The sequence below is a fragment of the Lepisma saccharinum genome, chromosome 24 (genome assembly GCF_977018435.1).
Source record: "Lepisma saccharinum chromosome 24, izLepSacc3.1, whole genome shotgun sequence".
Taxonomy (NCBI): domain Eukaryota; kingdom Metazoa; phylum Arthropoda; class Insecta; order Zygentoma; family Lepismatidae; genus Lepisma; species Lepisma saccharinum.
In genome coordinates this window covers 46189062-46211995 of record NC_139252.1, presented here as the reverse complement: position 1 = coordinate 46211995, position 22934 = coordinate 46189062, and the positions used below count along the sequence as shown (strand labels likewise).

The 22934-nt window shown below is 38.7% G+C and overlaps 1 protein-coding gene and 1 non-coding gene across 3 annotated transcripts; one reads left to right on the top strand and one right to left on the bottom strand.

Annotated features, from left to right (window-relative positions):
• Window positions 1-1377: 1377 nt before the first annotated feature.
• On the bottom strand, window positions 1378-1448 carry TRNAS-GGA (transfer RNA serine (anticodon GGA)). Its single transcript has one exon. It is a non-coding gene; the product is annotated as a tRNA-Ser (tRNA).
• A 7199-nt stretch (window positions 1449-8647) lies between these two features.
• Window positions 8648-22911, top strand: maf-S (MAF bZIP transcription factor K). Of its 2 annotated transcripts, none has more exons than XM_083111108.1 (3): window positions 8648-8823; window positions 18816-18982; window positions 22585-22911. In XM_083111108.1, the coding sequence occupies exons 1-3, from the start codon at window positions 8773-8775 to the stop codon at window positions 22784-22786; spliced, it is 420 nt and encodes a 139-aa protein (XP_082967234.1). In that variant the 5' UTR covers window positions 8648-8772; the 3' UTR covers window positions 22787-22911. The 2 variants fall into 2 exon arrangements, with proteins under 2 accessions (XP_082967234.1, XP_082967233.1); XM_083111107.1 differs by having other exon boundaries at window positions 18813-18982.
• The last annotated feature ends 23 nt before the right edge of the window (window positions 22912-22934 follow it).

Below are 22934 nucleotides of genomic sequence, written 5' to 3'. Positions count from 1 at the left end.
AAGCGAAATTGTATGTGATAAAATACGAAGTGGTCGCCCATTGGTTTTAACCCCTGCGGCAGTGGGGGATGTGCGTACATGTCTGGAACAATCTGCAACCAAAAGCTTGAGGAAACTTGCGTCCCAAGCAGACTTGTCCCTTTCCAGTGCTTATAGGGCTGTGAAGAAAACTACCCTAAACAGGGACTGCGACAGGGGTGAGCAAGTGCCCACCCAAAAAATTCTACGCCCACCCGATTACCCACCCAATCAAATTCACTAAGTACATACACTTGGGGATATGTGAATGATTCAATAAATAAGTGTATTATGGTGTTCATTACATGTATATTTTATTCATGAATATTATCTATACTAGAAATGATCACATATCATCATCCCATAAAAAGCTGTCTTAACTTTGTCATTAGAAAGCAAAAAGAATTACTAGAGAACTTGAACAAAATGAACTGTCATCAATTGAATATTTCTATGATTAGAAGCAGCTAGTAGACTTAGGAGGTGCAAAATTACGCAGGGTATGGTCAAGATGAGATCAGGATTTATGGTGGCCTTGAAGGCTGCAGCTCTGAGTCTTCACTGAGGAAAACTGCTTGGAAAAGTACTGCATAAAGAAAAAAGGAGGTACTTCGGATGTGATGAAAAAATATAGAAATACGTATAACTAACCACCTCCCCCGGTTATGTATGCAAGCACGCAGCCTGCGGCGTACTTCAGACACAATCACTCGCGTTGACACTCTGTCTCTTATGTCTCAACTCTCTCTCTCTCAACTCTTCTTGGGAATCCACTGGTGTACTGTAGACTGACTCTTACATGTGATCCCAAATGCAACGATAACGATAAACGATAATTTCCAAATTTCTTCATGACGTGTACACCAATGACTGTTTCTTTCTGTGAGTATGGGAATTATGGGCATGAATTTCTTCCCCAGTAGTCACTCATTCGTCAGCTGTTAGCAACGTGTCGATTAAGCGTCCAGGGTGTAGTAGTTTTTTCACAATTATTAGTTTTTTGGTCGCAAGTCGGAATATTTCACGAAAATCTACAAACTGCAATAACTCGAAACCCATTGATTTTCGACCCCCGGTGCTTAGGGTAAAATTTGTTGCAAATGTGCTCTAGTATTACCCCTTTCCAGGAATAGGTCGAATTACCAATCACCCTGTATAAATCCCGGCCTGCGCATGATTAAAATAATCTCTAAATAAACAAACAAAAATCCCATCTTAGCGTTGCTTCCTCCAGCAACACAATAAATTATTTCGACTTTTTAATTAGGTCTACATTGAAATTCCAGAAGTGTCTCTTTCTTCATTTCATAACAATTTTTACATACAAATATCTACGTGTAGATTTTCAGCGAAAAATGCAGGCTCGACCAGGACTCGAACCCGGGTCTCTGGCAATCCGTGCCATTGCTCTACCACTGAGCTACCGAGCCGGCCTGGCTTCCCCTGCATTTTCGCTGGCGCTGTTTTACCTGTGTGAAATCGGCTAATCGGGACTAATCCTACAGTTTAAAGTGGAGTCCAAACCAGTGTGCATTGTGCTTCCATCGGGGGAGGGGGCAGTAGAAGTAGAACCTCTTCATTATGAGGCGACAACGTTATGCCATTGGTGAGAAAAATATACAGAAGAACTCACAGGGAACGTGTTATAGTATTATTACAGCGCTGTAGTATTATCACCATAAAAGATGCGTTCATTTAAGGGGGTGTATTTCCAGAAACAAATATTTGAGACTTTCTGAAAACAACGTTATTGTTCACGGAGTTAGCTGTCTTGATACAAGAATGAAACAGTGTGAAATTGAAACTAAGGGTATGAACCAATGAAACTCCACTTTTGAAAGAGTAAGTTGTCGCTGTTTCGACTGATTTGTTCTATGTGAAGTCACTTTTCTGCTAATTTGGCTAATGGCGATGATGTGGTTCAATGGTGATTAGGTGAAAGTGACGAAGGACGAAAACAAATACACGCAGACACTGAAAATACAACCCAACATAAATTATTATTTTCACTGTGGTTCCAGGCGCCAGAGATTTGTTCACCTGTAAGATTAAAGTTTCCAGGGTATGCTGGGCAGGACAGAGGTTGACATTTGAGCGCTTTCGAAAAGGTCGCGCCATACAACCCAAGTCATCTGTGAAAAAGAGATGAATTACCGGGTATGGTGATCAATTTCGATGAATTCCTTGTGTCCAAAATCACATTCTACAAAATGTAAACTATAAATAGTGTTACTTCTCCCGCATGAGTAACGAAGACTAACTTCAGAAAACGAAAAGCAACTTAGCAATTTTTCTTTTTCCGCGCGTGTGTGTACATTCCCAATAAGACATTAATTTTAATCCAAATATCCAGTGGCGGCGATTAGGAGGAACAAGGGGGGAAAGATCCCACGCCACATTTTGCCACTTCTTGCACCCGCACTATGGCCTCTTAACAGGCACGTATCCAAGGGGGGGCTTAGTGGGCTCGAGCCCCCCCGAAAGTTTTCAGTTTACACTAGATAAAATGAGGTTTTTTGTTTCTTGGGTGTGAAATAAAATAAAATGAGGATAATTTAAGGAGAGAAATAATTATCGAGGAAAGACGGAGAATGTTCTGTAACCCTATTATTAATAATAGCACGTATCCAAGTTGGGAATCAGGGGGATCGAGCCCCTCCCCCAGGAAAGTTTTCAGTTTACACTAGATAAAATTAGGTTTTTGGCTTCTTGCATAATGTGACAATTATTTAAGGAGAGAAATAATTATCGAGGCAATACGGGGAATGTTCTATAACCCTGTTATTGTTAATAGCTCGTATCTAAGGTGGGGATCAGGGGCTCGAGCCCCCCTCCCCAGGAAATTTTTCAGTTTTCTCTAGATAAAATTAGGCTATTGGCTTCTTGAATAATGTGACGATAATTTAAGGAGATAAATAATTATCGAGGCAAGACGGAGAATGTTCTATAACCTTGTTATTGTTAATAGCACGTATCCAAGATGGGGATCAGGGGGCTCGATCCCCCTTCAGGAAATTTTTCAGATTACGTTAGATAAAATTAGGTTATTGGTGCTTGAATAATATGATGATAATTTGAGAGTAATAATTATAGAGGCAAGACGGAGAATGTTCTATAACCTTATTATTGTTAATAACATGTATCCAAGGTGGGGATCAGGGGGCTCGAACCGTCCCTTCAGGAAATTTTTCAGTTTACACTGCTTAAAATTATGTTTTTGTCTTCTTGAATAATGTGGCGATAATTTAAGGAGATACATAATTATAAAGACAAGACGGAGAATGTTCTATAACCCTGTTATTGTCAATAGCATGTATCCAAGGTGGGGATCAGGGTGCTTGAGCCCCCCCCCCCACAAACACACAAACAGGAAATTTTCAGTTTACACTACATAAAATTATGTTTTTGTCTTCTTGAATACTGTGACGATAATAATTTAAGGAGATTCATAATTTTAAAGACGGAGAATGTTCTATATAACCCTGTTGTTGATAATATTGCACGTAAACTTTTCTTGTGCTTTCGGTGTTGTCGCAGCGAACTTCGTGGAAGCTGCGCAACAAAGGTAGCGCCACAAGTAGGACGATTCGTTGTAATTTTTAATCTCTGGAAAGCGCGAGAGGGAACGTTCTTGAATAAGAGAAGGAGTCGAACTATTGGCAATATTAACGAATCGTTTTATCTGCGGAACGTTCTAGAATATAATGAGGATAGGATATAAATATGCGGCTTCAATTTACCGGTTGATCTGTATACAACAGAATCGGTTAATGAGACTTCAGAATTTTCAGAGTATTGCAATTCATACAGTCGATTAGTGATCTCTGTGTCCATTGCTTGCTTTGTAAGATCTAGTGATTCGAAAATAAAAAGGACTGAATATCGTAAAGTAACAAAGTCTATTAGTTCGGGTCCAAAGCTGAAGACATTGACGACAGGAGAACTTCCGGAGCCTGAGTGTAGTGCAGCTAGTTCAGGTCGAGGGCCGAAGAGATTGAAGGTCTCTCTCTCTAAAATGAATATTTCAGCGGTTTATTAAAACAGAAATAAGATTCACAAAGCAACTGAAAATCAAAGTTTTGAGTGATGATTTAGTTGTGCCCGAACAAAATTTCATGTATGCAGTTCCAGAATTTATTTATTTATTTATTTATTTGTCTCTTATTTATTTGTGGCGAAGATTAAGGCTCATGTCTTGTCTTACACTCAACCACATACAAAATTTCATAATATAGAACATATTCATAAATTGATTCATATATAAACATTGAAATCACACATATACATACGTTTCATGTCAAACCAACAGCGATAAAAATATGTAATTCAAAGAAATACATAAAACATATATATACATGTACACACACTCATACATAGGTTTATATACATAACAGGCCACTATAAATATTTATTAAACATGTACTAATTTGACAAAACAAAAAAAGATCACTCCATGAAACTTTCTCTTAATCTTCTTTTGAAGATACCTATGGAAATTGATTTTCTCATTTCATGTGAAAGTGCATTCCAGTCCCTAACCACTGATACAGTAAAAGAGTTACTAAAAAATTCAGTTTCATGGCATAAAAGAAATAATTTTGTTTAAGCCAACTGGGTTCGCACACACACAAATACTTAACTACCATGAAGGGACAGCCGAACATTTTATGAATGTCGAGAAGAGAAAGCAAGAAGATGTTGCATATGTAATTATTTTAACGGAAATTGCAGACTCTACCAGGACCCGAATCAGGGCTCTGGCATACCGTGCCATTGCTCTACCAACTGAGCCACCGAGCCACCCTTGACTTCGACTGAGTTTGCGCAAAAATGTATAGGCTACATAGTACATGTTCTGTGTATGTCAAATTGTAAGATGTTGCCTGTTTTATTAACAAGCACAGAAAATAAAGGAGAAAGAAGCAAACTGAGGGGCATTCCCACCGGATGAGGAGAAATTTTTCTTCTTTGGTCAACAAGAGGTGACGATGACAGTGGCCTACTAAGGGAGATTTCACCCTGTGTTGCCTGAGGATTTCACACGTCGAACGTTGGTTTGTGAGGTCTTTTGTATCGCTACGGTGTGAGACGTTTTTGTTGATTGGCTCATTCCATACGTCATGTATCGCGTATCCCTTCGGTCTGAAATCTACTTAAGTCTTGAAGATCCAAGTCACAAGGATGGAAATTTAGGGCTTTGTTAAGGTTAGGTGCGAAGGCAGACGAAAGCACCCTAAAGGATAATATCCAAACCTGCAGGAAGAACGCATTTTACCTAAGTCTCGAATACGAAATTATAAAAACTTCTGGTGAGTTGATTTAAAAAAAAATGTGTCCGAGATAAAGAATGGCGTGCCCAGGATTATCGTTAGGGAGACGGGTTACAAATACTATGTTTGGTAGTCAGTCCCCATTTTGCCATCTTTTCCTGTCTTTGACGTTCCTTTTTTAAGGAATACTGCATCAAATGAGGTTATGACACAACCAATCCTCCCTTGGGCACGTCACTAGAAATAAATATAAGTAAGCATTTGATCATATTGGGAGACGAAACATTAGATGTGTTGGGAACGGAAGGGTATTCAGAGGCCTTAATATGAACAATTTAGTGGGTTTTGGCTTTTATAAGAGCTGCAAACATGGGAGGACAAGACACAGTAGTGGTGTTCAGGCTCGAATCAGAGAAATATTCGAGAACTGTCTGCGTCCACCTCGCAGCCCACAGTTTGAATCTCACGTTGTCGAGTGGACTGTCAATCCCATGCATGTGTAACGACTTCGTAAAAACACTCAGACACCATAGACGTGTTGATGCCTGATGAGAAGAAATGGACAAACACACACACTCAGATGGTTCTGGCATACAATGTTAATGCATGGAAACAGGGGAGTCGAGTGGTAAAAACCGTTCCGATTTCGCGTTCTGATTAACATGGCAGCCTTAAACAGTGGCAACGATTTAGGGGATAGTTCCTCCCCATTTTTTTGCCTCTTAATTCTAGGCCTTGTCTGCCAAGAGAAAGTAAACTTTCCTTGTACCCCCCCCCCCGTTTTGGAACCCAATCGCCACCACAGGCCTTAAACATACAATTGTGAGGTTCTATCTATACCCCTTAAAATGATGATGTTCAGCCCCCCCCGAAAGGAATTCCTGGATACGTGCCTGCCTCTTAATGCTAAGACTTTTCTACCAAAAAAGTAAACTCTCCTTGCCCCCAAGTTTTGGCACCCGATCGCCGTTACTGCAAACATACATTGAGATACATTTGTCAGTTGCAATAACCTTATAAGCCAAGAAAAGTAATCAATCATTAACCCCCAAGTTTCAGTCAAAAACTCATATGATGAAAATAAAATGATCAGGAACATGCATTTAAATTACGAGAAAGTAATTTAATTCTTCACCATTGTCTACCATCACACTTTCTGTCACTGTCGCCGGATAGCTATATAAAATTGAGCATGTGCCTTGTATTTTTGCACTTAAAGGACAAAATGTGATGCAACCGATTCACATTTATTTCATTACATTGACATGAATGAAAGAATGTGATTAGAACATATGGCTGGCTTGGCAGACACAAACACTTCCTTGAAATAATTATGTCCATCGAAGACAAAGAAGTGGAACAAGATGCGAGAATAGATTAGAAAAGAAAGAGGAAAGACACCAAACACACACACGTGTGTGTGTGTGCCAGTTAAGAGAAACATTTGAAGAATGGAACGAGAGAATGTGAAATGGAGAAAGAGGTAACAAGCTGAGAAAAATATAAGAAAAGATGAAAAGTAAAGGGAAAAGAAGTGTAGGGAAATCGGGAGTGTAAGAGAGGAGGGGATATATACTATACATATATGTCATATATATATATGTATATGGCCTTACATTTATACCTGCCCACCCTAATCTATCAATATACAGCTTCTGCCCATCCGATGAAAAATTTCGGGCGCCGCCCCTGACCCTAAAACCATATCGTGCTGTCCAAGAACTGCGGAACCTTGATAAGAATAAACGCTTGAAGCATTGCAGGTGGTTTCGATCTCTCATTATAATTCTTTATTTCGTTTTGTTTCACTGATGAAGCTTGGTTCCGTTTGAAAGGTTATGCTAACAGCAGTGGCGGCGAGGGGGGCAGTTACCCCCAGTTTTCGCCACTTTTGCCCCAGCACTATGCTAAATCTTTTCTACGAACGGGAATGTACTGTCTTTCCCCCTCTCCCCGATTTTGGGACCCAATCGCCGCCACTGGCTAACAGCCAAAACAAGAGAACGTGGTCCGCAGATAATCCTCATGCGAAAGAACTTGGAGTTTGTTGTACTGTGACATATGAGTATTGCGTTTACTATTGTTGTCAGACTGTTTCTGTTTTCAGACTTGACAACATTTGATTGATGGATTGATTTGCTTAATTTTACTTCGCTTTTTGTGCCACTTTTGGCTAATATGCGAAGATGGGGATGAGCGATGATGATGAAATTGGTGAATCCATGTCCAGGCCAGGATTCGAACCCGGGACACCTGGCGTCGTAGCGCAATGTGCTAACCACTCCACCACCGGGGCCGCTCCACTTAACAACAATCAACAATATTAAACACCAAAAAATGATCCCACATATTGTTAAGAGTTGGTATTTACTGTTGAAGATCAATTCTCAGATGTGTTCAGCAAATTAACAATGTTTATAAAATATTGTAATTGCTTTTATTTGGATAAATGATAACATAAATTTATTAACCCAGTGATAGCCTACATGATTGGTTTACTGATTTAATCGGAACACTTAATGTACAAATTGTAATAATAATAAAAAAGTAGACGTGTAGTAGCCGCATTTATGACTTGCCCATACCATTTTGTAACAAGCTCCCGTCAGCTGTGTTGGAATGGCAGGGTTGCCAGGTGCGGATAATTTTCACTTAAAAGTCAAATTTCGACCCAAAATTATGATTTTGATTTTTAACGTAAATGTATGGACAATACTTAGGCGCATGTTGCATGCGTCTGGTGACAAAATTTCGACCAGCTAGTGTTGCCAACTACGGAGATATGTCCCAAAAATGGCACATTTTCACTCAACCCATAAAATCGCCAGTCATAAATTCATCAAATGCTGTACATGATCATTATTAGTTGCAAACGACAGATTGGCATGGCATCACTCATCAGACGTCTAATTATGACTCTCCGATAATTTATTACATAGTTTTCTCACTCAAAAGTGCATTTCTGGAAAAAATTTAACGCTGCCTTCCGCCAGTTATTAATTTATTTAATTTTCTGTATGGAATAAATTGACAATATTAAGCTTTGAAAAATATCTCAATGGATGAAATTTTATAACGCAGCAAACCCGGTATAAATATCTCTTACGGTTTTTATGATATAAATTTTCAAAGTTTGGTTTGACGACTTTTGAAACACTCTGTAGTTTGTCTATGGTAACTTCACTTCACAAAACGCAAGAAATTGCGTTGCGTGTGTTCAAAGCGCAGTTTATAATAGTTATCTCTTATGTAAAGTTTTTTATCATGTGGCATTGTGTCAACCTCAGTGGAAGAGTGGAAGGACAGAGTGATGTAAAGGCTTTTGTTACCATCACCGTTTGGGGTTGACGGAAGGGGAGGGGAGTCACCGTAATGGCGTACATGAAGGTGGAAGGAAAGCATAATGACTCAGCAAAAATTGGTATTCTAACTGATTTTCACAAAAATATTGAAGGAAAATTGAAACAGATACTCCTAAGGAAGTATGCCACCTGATGGCAAGAAACATGATAGGAAAAGCGGGCACGGGAGTCAGGTAATACGATGTCTTAAAATTACGAGTTTATAAATGAAAATTTTGTCTATTTGTAAGAGATATGATAACATTATAATGTAGCATTCTTAAGCAGAATGGCCTATAATGTATGCTTTAACAGGAGTGAGTATAGCTAGAATTGTGGACCACGAATTGAAAAAGGTAATTCGTTGTTATTTCTTAGCCTGTCGAAGGAAAATATTTTTTTTCCCATGGAATATTCGGCCGAAACATTCGAGAAGTATCAACTTGTACAAGGTTAGCAAGTACGCTGTAAATATCAGAGCAGTTTGAACTTTCTACTGTAATGTAGTTTATTAGAAATGGGAAGAATATGATGTAGAATATCATCTTTACCACCTGCACCCTATGATAGCAAAAGTTAGTCATGAAAATGACTTCAGGTAAATTTCTCGTATCGGACAAACGGATTTCTTCAAATTTACAGGAGAAATTACTTACCGAATGCAGTTTCTTTAGACTTGTGGAAGTTCGGGAAGTGTTTTCTTGCATCGTTCATTGAATTTTGCCGGTAAATCATCTATTTTTCGATATAAATGTGTGACCGATGCACGAAAGCTCTTGCATCCATTTACTTCCAGGTGGATTTAGCCTGTGTCTGATGACGTAATCCCGGTCAGTGTTTCCAAACACGTGTTTTTGTAACTGAAGAAGGTACGTTTCCGCAAATGGTTTGTGGGGCTATGTGTCAATGGTTCGTGGGGCTATGTGTCAATGGTTCGTGGGGCTATGCATCAATGGTTCGTGGGGCTATGCGAGAATGGTGTGTGGGGCTATGCATATTTTTTTCGAAACCAATTTTTCACTATTGTAACCTATAGTGACCCTACCTAACCTAACCTTACCGGAAATGGTTCGTGGGGCTATGTATGAATGGTTCGTGGGGCTATGCGTCAATGGTTTGTGGGGCTACGTAGGTATTTTTGGGTGCAGTGGGGTGGAAACACTGCATGCCGAGTACGGTAGTGAAACTGTGACCGCCATTTTGCGTGTTACCGAAGGCAAAAAGAAACGAAGAAAACTTACTCGATATGTCACAAATAGAGCTTATTTCCGTGAAATAGGCTAAATGCCACCTTCTGCAATGTTTCTCAATGCAGAAGACGTAAGTACGAATATTCAAATTAAATGAACAGTAAAATTTTCGTTTCCCCAAAACGTCTTTTTTCAATTTTATAGGAGAAATTACTTACCGAAATGCGTTTATTTATACTTTAGGAAGGTCTTGGAATTTTGTTTTTCCCTCGTTGAATTTTCTTTGGCGGTAAATCATGTAATTTTCGACATTAATTTCATTCCGATGCACGAAAGCTGTTCCCTTGCTGTCCGTCTACTACGTGAACCAAATATTTGCGAGCGTTTCATGACGTAACAACCGGTCAGTGTTTCCAAATACGCGGTTTTGTAACTGTGTAACAGTTATAGAACGTAAATAAACCTGCGTTACTGTTCATCATTTGTCATAACGAACTTGCGACACCATGACATGCAAAGGATGCTTGGTGAAATTCGATGGGGTTCAAAATCCAGTACAATTTGTAACTCAACATGGAATTTTAAGGAGGGATTTGACAATTCCGGGAATTTCTTCATTTTGTTTGAAATTCGGTATATTCACCAATTTTGACCCCGTAATCACGTATCTGCAGTTAAAATTTGGCACTCACACGTGGAAATAGCAAAATAATCTCAATTAAGTTCGTATTTCCACACCCTCGATTTCCGAATTTCCCGCCGGTTCCGGGCTCCGCCCCTGGGGTAATCGACTTACCGCCCCCAACCGCTATCGCGGCCCCGCCTCCGCTCCGCTCCGGCTACCCGCCTGTTTCTATAGACTCCCTGTTAAGGGCATGTTAGAAATTGGCCGGATTCACCTGCACCCAAATAAGCGCCAGCAGTTCAAATTTGGCGCTCACACGTGCAAATAGCAAAATAATCTCAGTTAAGTTCGTGTTTCCACATCCTCGATTTCCGAATTTCCCGCCGGTTCCGGACTCCGCCCCTGGGGTAATCGACTTACCGCCCCCAACCGCTATCGCGGCCCCGCCTCCGCTCCGCTCCGGCTACCTGCCTGTTTCTATAGACTCCCTGTTAAGGGCATGTTAGAAATTGGCCGGATTCACCTGCCCCCAAATCAACGCCAAATTTTAAGTGCAGATTCGTGATTACGAGGCCCAAATTAGTAACTATCCCAAATTTCAAACAAATCGGATAAATACCCTGCATTTTAACAAGAGATTCATGATTAGGAGGCCAAAATTAGTTAGTATACCGAAAATTAACAAAATTGGAGCCTTTCTCTATATTGTCAATTCGCTCCGAGTAGGTGGGAAAAAATCCAAAGTTCGTCAGACTTTTTCTTTGACATCAAATGAGAGTACGAGACGTGTATTACCTATTTCACAATCAGTTGCTTTGATTTATTTCAATCACTTATCGCACAACATTCTTGCTACCTTCCGTTCTGACGTCAGCAGACTCAAGTTTATTTTTAGGCTAAAGGTCTATGTTGTTATCCATATCATTACAATTTCAGTAACCACCAAACGTCTCTAATTCCCTTATTTTCGTATTTTTCACATTCATACTTAAGTATTCTGCATACTAGAACCTAGATATTTTGCTATGAAGAAGGTCGCAACACTGCATAACCACTGATCATAGACTACGCTAGTTAAGATTTCTCCGCCATATCGCGTGTAACGCAAGCAAAAGCGAACAAAATAAAAATACTCGATATTTCGAAAATTGAGACTATTTGCCTGCAAAAAACGAAACGCGAAATAGAAGAATCCTTACGAATGCAGAATATGTGTGTATCAATGTGAAAAATACGAAAATAAGGGAATTAGATACGTTTGGTGGTTACCGAAATTTTAATAAATGAACTAGAAAATTTCAGCCGTTTGTCCGATACGAGAAATTTACCATGACTTCATATGCTAATTCTCTTACTCTACCAGTACCTGTCGATTTGTAATATGACTGAAGTTGCTAACAACAAGGGGCGGCTCCAGAATTTTTCGACCGGTTGGGCAGAAGCTCTATATTGATAAATTAGGGTGGGCAGTACAAACGTAAGGCATTAGCTGAGTTTGACTAACACGTATTCCCCCCCCCCCCCTCACTCGAGATTTCCCTCTTTCCTTGTGTAGAAAGCGATTTGGACACAAGGAATCCATGAAACCTAATCATCGTATTCAGTAATTCGTATCTTTTTTACAGATCATTTGGGCTGTAACTAGTGACCTTTTATAACACACTCAAATGTCAACCTCCCTCCTGAATAGTACACCCTGAAAACTGCATTCCTGTAGGCAAATGAGTCTCTGGCACCTGTAACCGAAGCCAAGATAATGCTCTTGGTGGTTTGTGTCTCCTTGCATGTTTGTGTTCCTTCCTTCATGAGGTTCATCTAATTACCCTTCACCGTCATCATTGGTCAAAAATAGCAGAAAATCGACTTGAAATATAACAATGAGTCAATCAGTCTTGATTAATTTCCACAAATAGAGTATCAATAGTTCATAATCTGATATTCCCGGACAGATTTCTTCATTTTTACAGAAGAAACTACTTACAGTAATAAGTTCCTGTAGCATTGTCTAACATCTGGAAGGTGTTTTGTGTGATGTGGGAATGTTTCATAGCGGAAATTCAACCATTGATGCATAGCCCCACGAACCATTTGCGGTAAAGTTAGGTTAGGTAGGGTCACATATAGGTTACAATAGTTAAAAATTGGTTTTGAAAAAAATATGCGTAGCCCCACACACCATTCTCGCATAGCCCCACGAACCATTGACACATAGCCCCACAAACCATTTGCGGAAACATACATTCTTCAGGTACAAAAACACTTTTTTTTAAAAAAAATGCAATTACATTGATCAAAAAAACGTGAATACACGTTAAAGAATGTTCCGCGAAGCAGATAGGTAAGTACAAATGTCAAAAATTGACAAAACGAAGAAGTTATAGGTGTCCGGGGTATATCAGATGTTTACCGTGATTTCAACTCCACAATGCTTGACTTTTTATCAAAACAGATAACTCCGCAAACAACGACTTGGTTTTATGTAAATCTCAAATATTTTTGTCCGTACATGAAAGAAGTAATTTAAATCTCAGGCCAATCCATGGGTGTCCGGAAGGAGGGGGTGCAAGGGGGCATGCCCCCTTGAAAAATGGGTCTTACCATAAACTTATACATTGCACACATGTATTTCTTTTCATTCACAACAATTTATGTTAATTATTGGAAGGGTGCTGAAGGAACATGATAGCTTCCATTTTAATAAGTGCTTTTTTGAGGGGGAATATGTCTGGTTTGCCTCCCCTTGAACAAATGTCCATGCTTCCCCCTCCCTGGAAAAAATGCTGCGGCCAATCATAATAATAGTGTAATCCACCTCTTAAATGGACCCATCTTATGTTATGATAAAATTATACAGTTGACGGAGTTATTTCTGTATATCGTCTCTCCGATCGCATAACGCTCTCGTCTTATAATTAAGGGGCCTTGGGTTCAATCCCCAGTGGAATCCCAATGCACACTCGTTAGAACTACAGCTTCATTAGGCTATTTGAGTATGTGGACCTTTAAAAAAAATCACTTCTGGATTAATATCCTGATTATTTATTATATTCTTTAATTTGGCTGCCTCATTATAGGTCTCTTACACCCTCGAGTTAAGGTTTCTTTCCACCCCTTCCTTCATCTTCTTTGAAATTCATGTAAGTTAATCATAAGAACTGCATAACTGATACTGAAAATTTATATGTTGGAAGAGAACTTGCAAATAGTGCTAGCCACTAATTACATCAGTTCAGTAATTCTCTAGATTTTTCCAAACCTACAAAACTGTTAACATTAAAATTTGGCCACCTCGGTATGGTAGTGATTGTGGTTACTCGTTATTCATTAGAATAAATTAAAATTTGTAATTTTAGAAACATTACATTATTTGAAGATGACAGTTATGTAAAAAAAAATACCATGATAGAATAAAGAAAGTGGCACATCAAATTACCCGCGGAGTGGTTATTGCAGTGCGTTATGATGCCAGGGGTCCCGGTTTCAAATTCCAGTCCGAGCATGGGTGTTTTTGTCAGTGTCCTTTCATCACTTTCATCGTTATCATTCATACTCATCATTGCGATTAAGGCAAAGAAGATGTTTTTATTTGTTTATTGTTTATTACTTTGGATATACCCAGGCCGAGATTTATGTGGAGATCCGGTGCTGACATCATCAATGACTCACTCCCATCTATGCACAGTTTCATTTAGTCTTAACCTTTAGCCCAAGTCATGACAGATGGTTAGTTATACTTTTTATACTTCCACATTTCTAGTATCTTTTTTCTTCAATATATGGCTGATTTCAAAGCAATTTTTCCCCATTGATGGCTGTGAGCTGCAACCCTGTAAATCCTGATTAAGGTGAGGAGGGACAATTTCGCACCAGGCATGCATTTATTTAAATATCGTCTGAATTGGCACTGCTACTAAAGAAAATCCACGCATAATTTGAGAATATGAATTTCTCCCCATGTTGCAAGTGGAAGCGGTTTTTAAAGTTGATTATTAAGCTAGATACCATGTTTGAAAAATGTGATGAATACGTACTTACAGAATCCCATGTATTCCTTATGGAGAGACAACTTCAAATTGAAGTTACGACTAAACAAATGGGAGTTTCGACTATTTCTAGTGCAAATATCATCTTCAATGGATCCTTTACCTCATCATATATTTTTTTCTGCCATCGGAAGTTTGATATCTCCAAGAAAACGAGTAAAATAATTCTCCTATAAGCGTAATGTATTTCTCCTTGCCTCCTACAGCCATCCTGGCAGTGTTGCCAAACCTGATGTGCATAAAAGAGCTACATTTCACCAAGAGCTAAAGATGACTTTCAAGGATCTAGATTAACGAAGGCTGCATAACGTGTCTCCTAGGGTAATGTAGGTGTCAGAGGGGTGGGGGCGCTGCTATTACCGTTATATTTAAAGTGATGGAAATGTATTCTTAGTTTTCACCGCCTAGATTTGGCGGCATTACCCATCTCAATAATTTTATGATGTTCATATGAAATCGAAAATAAAGGATTCCCGGATAATAATATTGACATCTTCACCTTAATCCACAGCTCTATATATAAAAATACCTGGGGAGGAAAGAGGGGTGCGGGTGAGGCAGCCTATATATGAATATCACATCACGTGCAAAATGTACACTCATGGCAAAGGTTGGTCCTTATGGGCCGGAGCCAGTGGTGGCATCATGGTGAGGTAGAGGCCGGGTGCCACAGTTCACAGTAACGAGTGCACGAGAGAGCCAGATCTGGCTCCAAAAGAGCGAAGTTGGCAACAGTGATCGACAGCTGTCCCAGCGAGAAAGACCTAGGGGAAAATGTCCCTCCTCGCCTTAACTCTTGATCATATAGCATACCTCATAATTGTGAATATCCAATAAAACTTACTAAGCCTGTTGATTGCTTCTAATCATAGCAGTGTTCATTAGATTACATTTTAGAAAAGTGTTCTGATAGTGCCTTTAGCTTTCCAGTGACAAAATTAAGGAATTAGAAAGAAAAGCTTAAATTAATTTCATTCAACAAGATATTTGCTCTAATCTTTGTAAACTTACTTATTAGACAATTCGCCAAATAACAGCAAAGCTTGTTATGGGATAAAACTTGTGAACTTTATAGTATCTACAATATTCACAAGTAAAATATACATGGAGTGAGGACCAGTCTATACTTACAGAACCATTTACATTTCCCTAATTGAATATACAGGGTTATTAAAAAAGAAAGCAGATTTCAAATGTTTATTTCTCACGAACTATAAAATAAAGAAACATGTGCCATACATCAGTGGATAGAGGAAGGTTCAAAGTTTTATTGTTGAAGGTTTTAATGTATGCACTCAACATGAGCACCATGTGTTGCCCGACACATCAAAACGGTACTCCAATTCTTGCCACACACGAATTAACTGGTCCCTAGTTATTGAATTGATAGCTAAATGGGTCGTTCAAGGTTGACCGGGACTTTTATTTCTAGACAGGAAATATACATACATAGAAGCACCAAACTATGTCAGTTTTTCAAAGTATTCCCCCTGAACATCCAGACACCGTTGCCGTCGTTGTGGAAGTTCCTTGATGCCTTTGGCGTAGAAAAAAGTAGGTTGGTGTCGTAACCACTGCAGGACAGCGTTCTTGAGTTCCTCAACTGTCTGCATGTGCGTCTCGCCCAAATGCTCTTTAAGTGCCCCAAACAAGTGGAAATCACTGAGGCATAAATCTGGACTGTAAGGACTGTGTGGTAAAACCTCCCAGTGCACGCTGGTCAGTGTTGTTTGAGTCAAATGGACCGTGTGGGGCCTGGCATTGTCATGGAGAAGAAAGACGTGTTTCGACAACATTCCAGGTCTTTTCTTCTGAACGGCCCCACGTACAGCACCGTGAAGCAGTGTTGAGTAATACTTGGCATTAATTGTGGCACCCTTCTCCACAAAATCCACATGGATAACACCTTTCATGTTCCAGAAGACTGTTCCCAAAATCTTACCGGCAGACGGCAGCGCTTTGCTTTTCTTGGGTGGAGGGGAACTTTTATGTCACCATTCGTACACTCTTGCCCGTGACAGTGTTTGTTCACCATACTGTGCTTGCAGTCTACGCCAAATTTGAGCAGGTTTCACCTTCTCCTTCACGAGAAATTTCATTATTCACCGCTGTTCCACAGCAACAGATACACTACTTGCCGCCATCTTTGGTTACACTACTGCGCATGCTCCAAATGTGTCGCAAAGGATCATGGTTACTCGCAAGGAATCATGGTCTGTCCTGCCCTAGTAATGCAGCGCTACATTGATTCATTAATATTTTACGCACGAGAGTCCTGGTCAACCTTGAACGACCCTTGTACAACAATTTGATGTGTATGGAATGGAACTAATAGGCAGGTTTATAAAACTTTGAACCTTCCTCTATCCATTAATGTATGTCACGTGTTTCTATCTTTTATAGTTCGTGAGAAATAAACAGTTAAAATCTGCTTGTTCTTTTAAATAACCCTGTATTTATTTAATTTGATCGGGTGCACGCTCAATTATCCAAAAAATACATTATAAAAGGGCTATTTCAAAATCAACTTCCAGTCGTCTGGTAAAAAAAAAAAGGCAAGAAAGATTATAGATTATATAAGAAGATTATAACTGCATAACTTTTCCATGTTTCCTACCCAAATTCAATTATTTCTTATACCATGGCAATGCTTTAGAAAACTCTTGTCAAAGAACCATGTTATCAAGGTACCAAACCAGAACTTCATCTTGCTGAAGGGTTTGTAAATGGTGTCAATTTTCACTTGTTGGCCAAATGTTGAATAAGGACATGAAACACAATTTAATATGATCATGTGTCCCCCCCCTGCATCTCATGAGTATCAGCTGTTCCTTTCCATGATATGTTATCACCATTCACTCTACCCAGACAAGAAATTTTATCAGTGTTGTATTATGCATGCAGAAATCAAAATGTTTGGTGGGAGTGCTGAACACGGGGTCCACATTTACTCTTTGCCTTCTCATGCACAACTTAACATTATAGAACATGGGTTTGTGTTTAACATGATGATGCTTTACTGATTGTCATTGACAATACCCCATCTCACTTGGCTACCAATTTATTTGTACCAGCTAATCACATATTGATTTTAGAATAGACCTTAATTTCAGTAGTCATCAACATTAAAAAATTTGCTTCACGTTCACCTACTTTTGTGACATGCCACTTTTGATTTGTTATACTATAAAAAATTAAAACCAATTCTGTCTCTGAAAGCTGCCATATAATATACAATAGATTTTTAGTAGTTTGAGTGCCATCTCCAAAATTTCTGTTAACCCAGCAATGTTAAGACAATTCAGTAGCTACTAGGGAAAGAAAGTAGTGTAATCTGGTTTGGAAAGCTGGTAAACAGCTGTGGTGGAAATCAAAGGACTGTTACATCACAAAGTTTAGTTTTATTTTTGTTATTGAATGTCACTTTAGGTCAATTATAACTAGTAGATGATATTGATGGTTGAAATGCATACCCATGCTCAAGCCAGGACTCAAATCCAGAACCTTATTAGGAGTCGTCTACTCAGCACTCTCAATCACCGAGACAGCTACTTTTAGTGTAGAACATCACCAGATTCTTTTCTATATCTAGGAATGCCATAATCAAATCATTTCCATACTCATAGTGCCTTTCCTGTAATTGTCTTATGCTGAATATCAGATCTACTGTTAATCTACCTCTTCTAAATCCATACTGTTCCTCTCTATCATGTTCAGCTCTGTTACTTCCCTTATTCTTTTCTGATATATCTTTGCTGAGTGGTACATTAGTGTTATTCCTCTGTAGTTTTTACATTCCTTTCTGTCCCCCTTCTTGAGTATGGGAACTGCTAGTCCCTTTGTCCAATCTCTTGGCACTTCTCTCTCTTGCCACACTGTTTTCATTACTCTGTACAGCCACTGTACATCAATCACTCCTGCTCCTAGTATCATTTCCACTGGCACTTCATCTATGCCATGTGCTCTACCTTTCTACATTCTCTTCAGTGCTTCCTCCACTTCTTTCCATGTGAGATTACTTTTTTCCTTCACTTCTTCATCCTCATTTCCTTTTTTCACGTTCAGCAATTTCTCAAAATGATTTCTCCACTCTAGTTTAGAACAGGTGCATACACATATATTAGAAGGTCATCATGACAACTCCCCATCATCATTGAAATCTGATTTCATATGCTGTGATTTCTACAATGGTAAGCTTGTCCCCCCCTCCTATTGCAACAGTTTCAGAATGATAGCTGTTGATGTTTGAATGATTGGTCTCAATCTTCACCAATTACAAGAATAGCTGTTAGTAAGAGAAGATGGTTTTTACCATTTGCTTTCAGAAGGCCCCCCTGTCTCCAAGCCCAGCACTGGACATCAGTGATGATGAGTTGGTGTCAATTTCCGTACGAGACCTTAACCGTCAGCTGAAGCTCCGGGGTCTAACCAGGGATGAAATAGTTAAAATGAAGCAGCGCAGAAGAACTTTGAAGAACCGAGGTTATGCAGCAAGGTAAGGACAGCACATTGTTTAACATTAGAAGTGCCAGGATTTTTTACTACCTAGAAGCACCACCTCTGGTCAAAATGACCGGTATTTAAAATTTGACGATTTCTCAAAATGAATATTGCCATTAATCATCTTATTACTAATAAAACAAAATACTTTGGAAAAAAATACAAAATATCATGAAACCCAGCGATTTTTATTTTCCATGCACTAATTACAACAATAAATATTCATTTTCTTCAAGGAAATAAGTTTCCGTCATGAAATTTCACATGTTACATTTTTTGCATTTGAGTACCTTTTCTACACCAGAAACACATTTTTAACAAACATATTTGTTGCACATTGAACAAATGTCACTTGTTTTGTTTTCATTGCACAATGCCACCTGGCATTGGTGCCTCTTTCTGGAAACAGAGCCACTTACATTCCGTGCATGTGATATTGATGTTGACAATATTTTATTGGGCTTTGCATTCAAACTTCCTTCTCTCAGTTCCTCAGCTAATTCTATCAAAAAGTCATGTCTCGTAACGTTAATCCCCGTGACTGCCTTGTAAACTATCCATGTATTTATTGCTGCCAGATCTAATATATTGTAAAACATATGTGCCGGCCATCTACGTGATGAAGTACGGACTGAATATTTGCGTGCCATTTGATCAACAACATCAACACCGCATTTAGTTTTGTTGTAATACTTGAATGGTTGCTTTGCAAATCTACTTCTACATCTGAATGCACGGAGCTTAGGAGTAGAACATTTTTGTTTCGTTTAGCTTGGTATGCAAACATGTTTCATAAACTTGTGTTCTAATGTTCACAATTTCATTAGGAATCTCCTTTCTATTTTTCTTCATAGTGCCAATTAGGCTTGTCTTCTTCTCCTCCTTTAGCTTCTCAGCGAGTTTTAGCGAAATAATTGTCAGTATTTACATTTCTACCTGCATTTAGATAAGGTGAAGTAATTCTCAATACAACATTTTCAGGTACAGTAACATTATCATTCCTTGATTCATCTTTCCCAAGGTATGGAAAGGCATTGCACATGTATTTGGAATGTACGCCCACTACCATCCAAAATTTTATACCAAATTTTTCTGGTTTGTTTGGCATGTACTGTGTAAATCTACACCTCGCTTTCGAAGGAAACAATTGTTCGTCAACTGTCAGATATTGCCCTGGAGTGTCCCCTGAGGACACATTGTCTAGAAAACATGCCTACAAACTGCAGTGTTCAAACGAAACTGAGTCTTCACTTTCTCCTTCTTATCAGCTTCGACAATACGCCAAACATATATGGGCGAGTCCAAAAGAGGAAGGAAGAATAGGGGTGGAACTGTAAGTGCAACGTTCCAATCGAGAAGTGGTTTTCCACTGAAATACATTAGCGGTCAAAATGACCGGCAACGGCACTTCTAGGTAGAAACATAAATATTTTCATTATTATTATTATTTTTTTTTTGTAAACAACGCATAGCAGTAATAATGTACTGCAAATTTTAGGAAAAGTCACAAAATTTCAACGCACGAAGAAAAAGGTTTCTGTACAAAGCAGAAACTGCAATTTGAAAAATGGTCAAAATGACTGGCTTGGCGCTTCTAGTGTTAACGTAGCATACTTTTTGTTATAGGGTTTGGTTGGCAGCTTGTAGGCAGTGACTGATGAAGGGACGGATGAACAAGCATTTCCATTTCTAGATGCTGCTATTTAAGCCTTCTTTCACACTACGAGGTTTGATCAGTTGGGCCCTGGACATGATGAAGACCTGATGCAAAGTAAAATATTGGCATGAAGGGTGGTAAACTTTTCCCATGGCAGCTCCAATTTTGTGCTATTCAAATGCTAATAAAAGTGTCTCATGTAAAGTTTCCAGATGATGTCATAAGTTTCAGAAAATGCCATTTTTATGAAGCTATGAAACAGTATATTAGAGCACATCAGCAAGGTAGCAAAGATGGCCTAAATAGTGCATGTTGATGCACTATACACAGAACTTCATGTCACTTGGTCCATTTCTATCTGCCTTAGGTTCACATTACAAAAGGTTTGATTCTATATGTATTGCATTCTGTGTTAATTTCTGGTTTACAAAGACGTTGGAATCAGAGGAACTCCCCATATAGCTAATCGAGAAAATATATCACACATTACATGTGAATAATATTTGGCAAAAATTTACAATACCGGACCCTTCTGTAATTTCTATGCTACTGCTTATACTCACGAAGTAATTAGTCGAGATGATTTATCTGAGGTTAACATGTTGGGAAGAGGTGTAGAACTTGTTCATTAATGTGTAGAAGTTGTAAAATAAGCTTTTCTATTCTTGCAATGATTCTCCGTATACAAGTATGGTAACGATATTTGTTGATATGAACAATTGACGTTCGCAATTAGTTACGCTGTCTACAGCATTGCCACACTGTTGATTTCTTACTTGGAGAGCATGCATCGTTTAAGAGTGGCGGAAGAGAACAGTAAAAAAGATGTTAATGTTGTACAGATGGTTAGGTGGAGTGTGCAGGAGGATGGCCGTGGGATAATCAACAAACTTATGGATTTTGGTATTTTGCCCAAAAGATGACAGTGACAATCACGATGTAGGAGAGCATGTGGAATGTGGACTGATTTGATTACAGGTAAGTTTGGCAACAATGAATCGATCGTAAAATTGCAGGATACGAAAATGGCGTCTTTGATGAAGAACGTTTGCCGTTAAAGTGCTACGAAAATAAGATTCGAACCTGGGACCCTTGGCATCGCAGCACGATTTGCTAACCACTCGGCCACAGGGTCTGGCTCAAGAAGCTTGGTTCTTCTGGCATTACTCATCTTCAGCATAGGAATAACATCAAAAGTTGATCACAAATGATGCGAAATGCTATGTAAAGTATACTGAGATTATAATAATACCTTTTGACAACAGGAGATCATATTTAAATTATAGTTTATGGTGTATCATTTATGCGATCCATCCTCTAATAAATAATAACAATACATTAATTATAACAAAAAAAATATAATTATGATCACCCTACTCATAAGCAAGGGTAGAAAAATAAGGGTGCCCGATCACCATGGCAGTCACCTGAAAATCTTCACCTGGCACCTGATTTTCAAATTGAGTGCTATTTTTTTTCCCCTAAGGTTTTGAGTTTGATTGTGGAAATTTGCATTTGCATTTTTTTAATTAAGGATGACACACTGTGTTTTTTTTGTTTTCTGCATCACATCTGTCATTATATCAGGATAATAAACATGCCGTTATAATTGTTTTCACTATTGCTAGCCAAGGTTTAAAATCTGCGACATTATGGCAGAGTCGGTCATACATTAGAATGTATTGCACATGAGTTATTTATGCTCTTACCAGTTGAACCTTCTTTAGAAATGTCACTCTGGTGCAATAATTAATTCCTTTTAATCCACCCCCGTAATAAATAATACATTAAATGTTTTAGGATCATATTTCAAAATGTGTAGTTTTATCTAAGTTGGATTCATGACTTTCTTAGACCAAATTAAACCCCTCCCCCCAAAAAAAAAGTCAAGTGAATATGCAAATGTACTTGAACAATGTCACTTTGTTTTCTTTCTTCAGTTGCAGAATAAAGCGCATCGAGCAGAAGGATGAACTGGAAAGTGAGAAATCGCTGGAGTACCAAGAGATGGAAAACATGCAGGATGATAACAACAGAATGGGGCGAGAGGTAGAGGCTCTGCGTTGCAAATATGAGGCATTAAAAAAATTCGCCATCCAGAAGAAAATCCCACTTCCTCCTGAACTTGAATCGATAAATTAAGCTGGCCAGCTTTCCTGCTTTTTTCTTGTGTGTTAATTATGATTCTATAGTAAGTCTATATTTTGAGAATATGATGTTTACTAATTTTTATTTTATTTTATAATAAATTTGAACTTGAAAGTTAATCTGAAGTTTTTTTTATTGACAT

Coding starts and splice junctions, on each gene's coding strand:
- maf-S (XM_083111107.1), top strand. CDS start 8,773: ATGCCACCTGATGGCAAGAAACATGATAGGAAAAGCGGGCACGGGAGT. Junction 8,824..18,812: donor AAAGCGGGCACGGGAGTCAG/GTAATACGATGT, acceptor ATTTGCTTTCAG/AAGGCCCCCCTGTCTCCAAG. Junction 18,983..22,584: donor AACCGAGGTTATGCAGCAAG/GTAAGGACAGCA, acceptor TTCTTTCTTCAG/TTGCAGAATAAAGCGCATCG.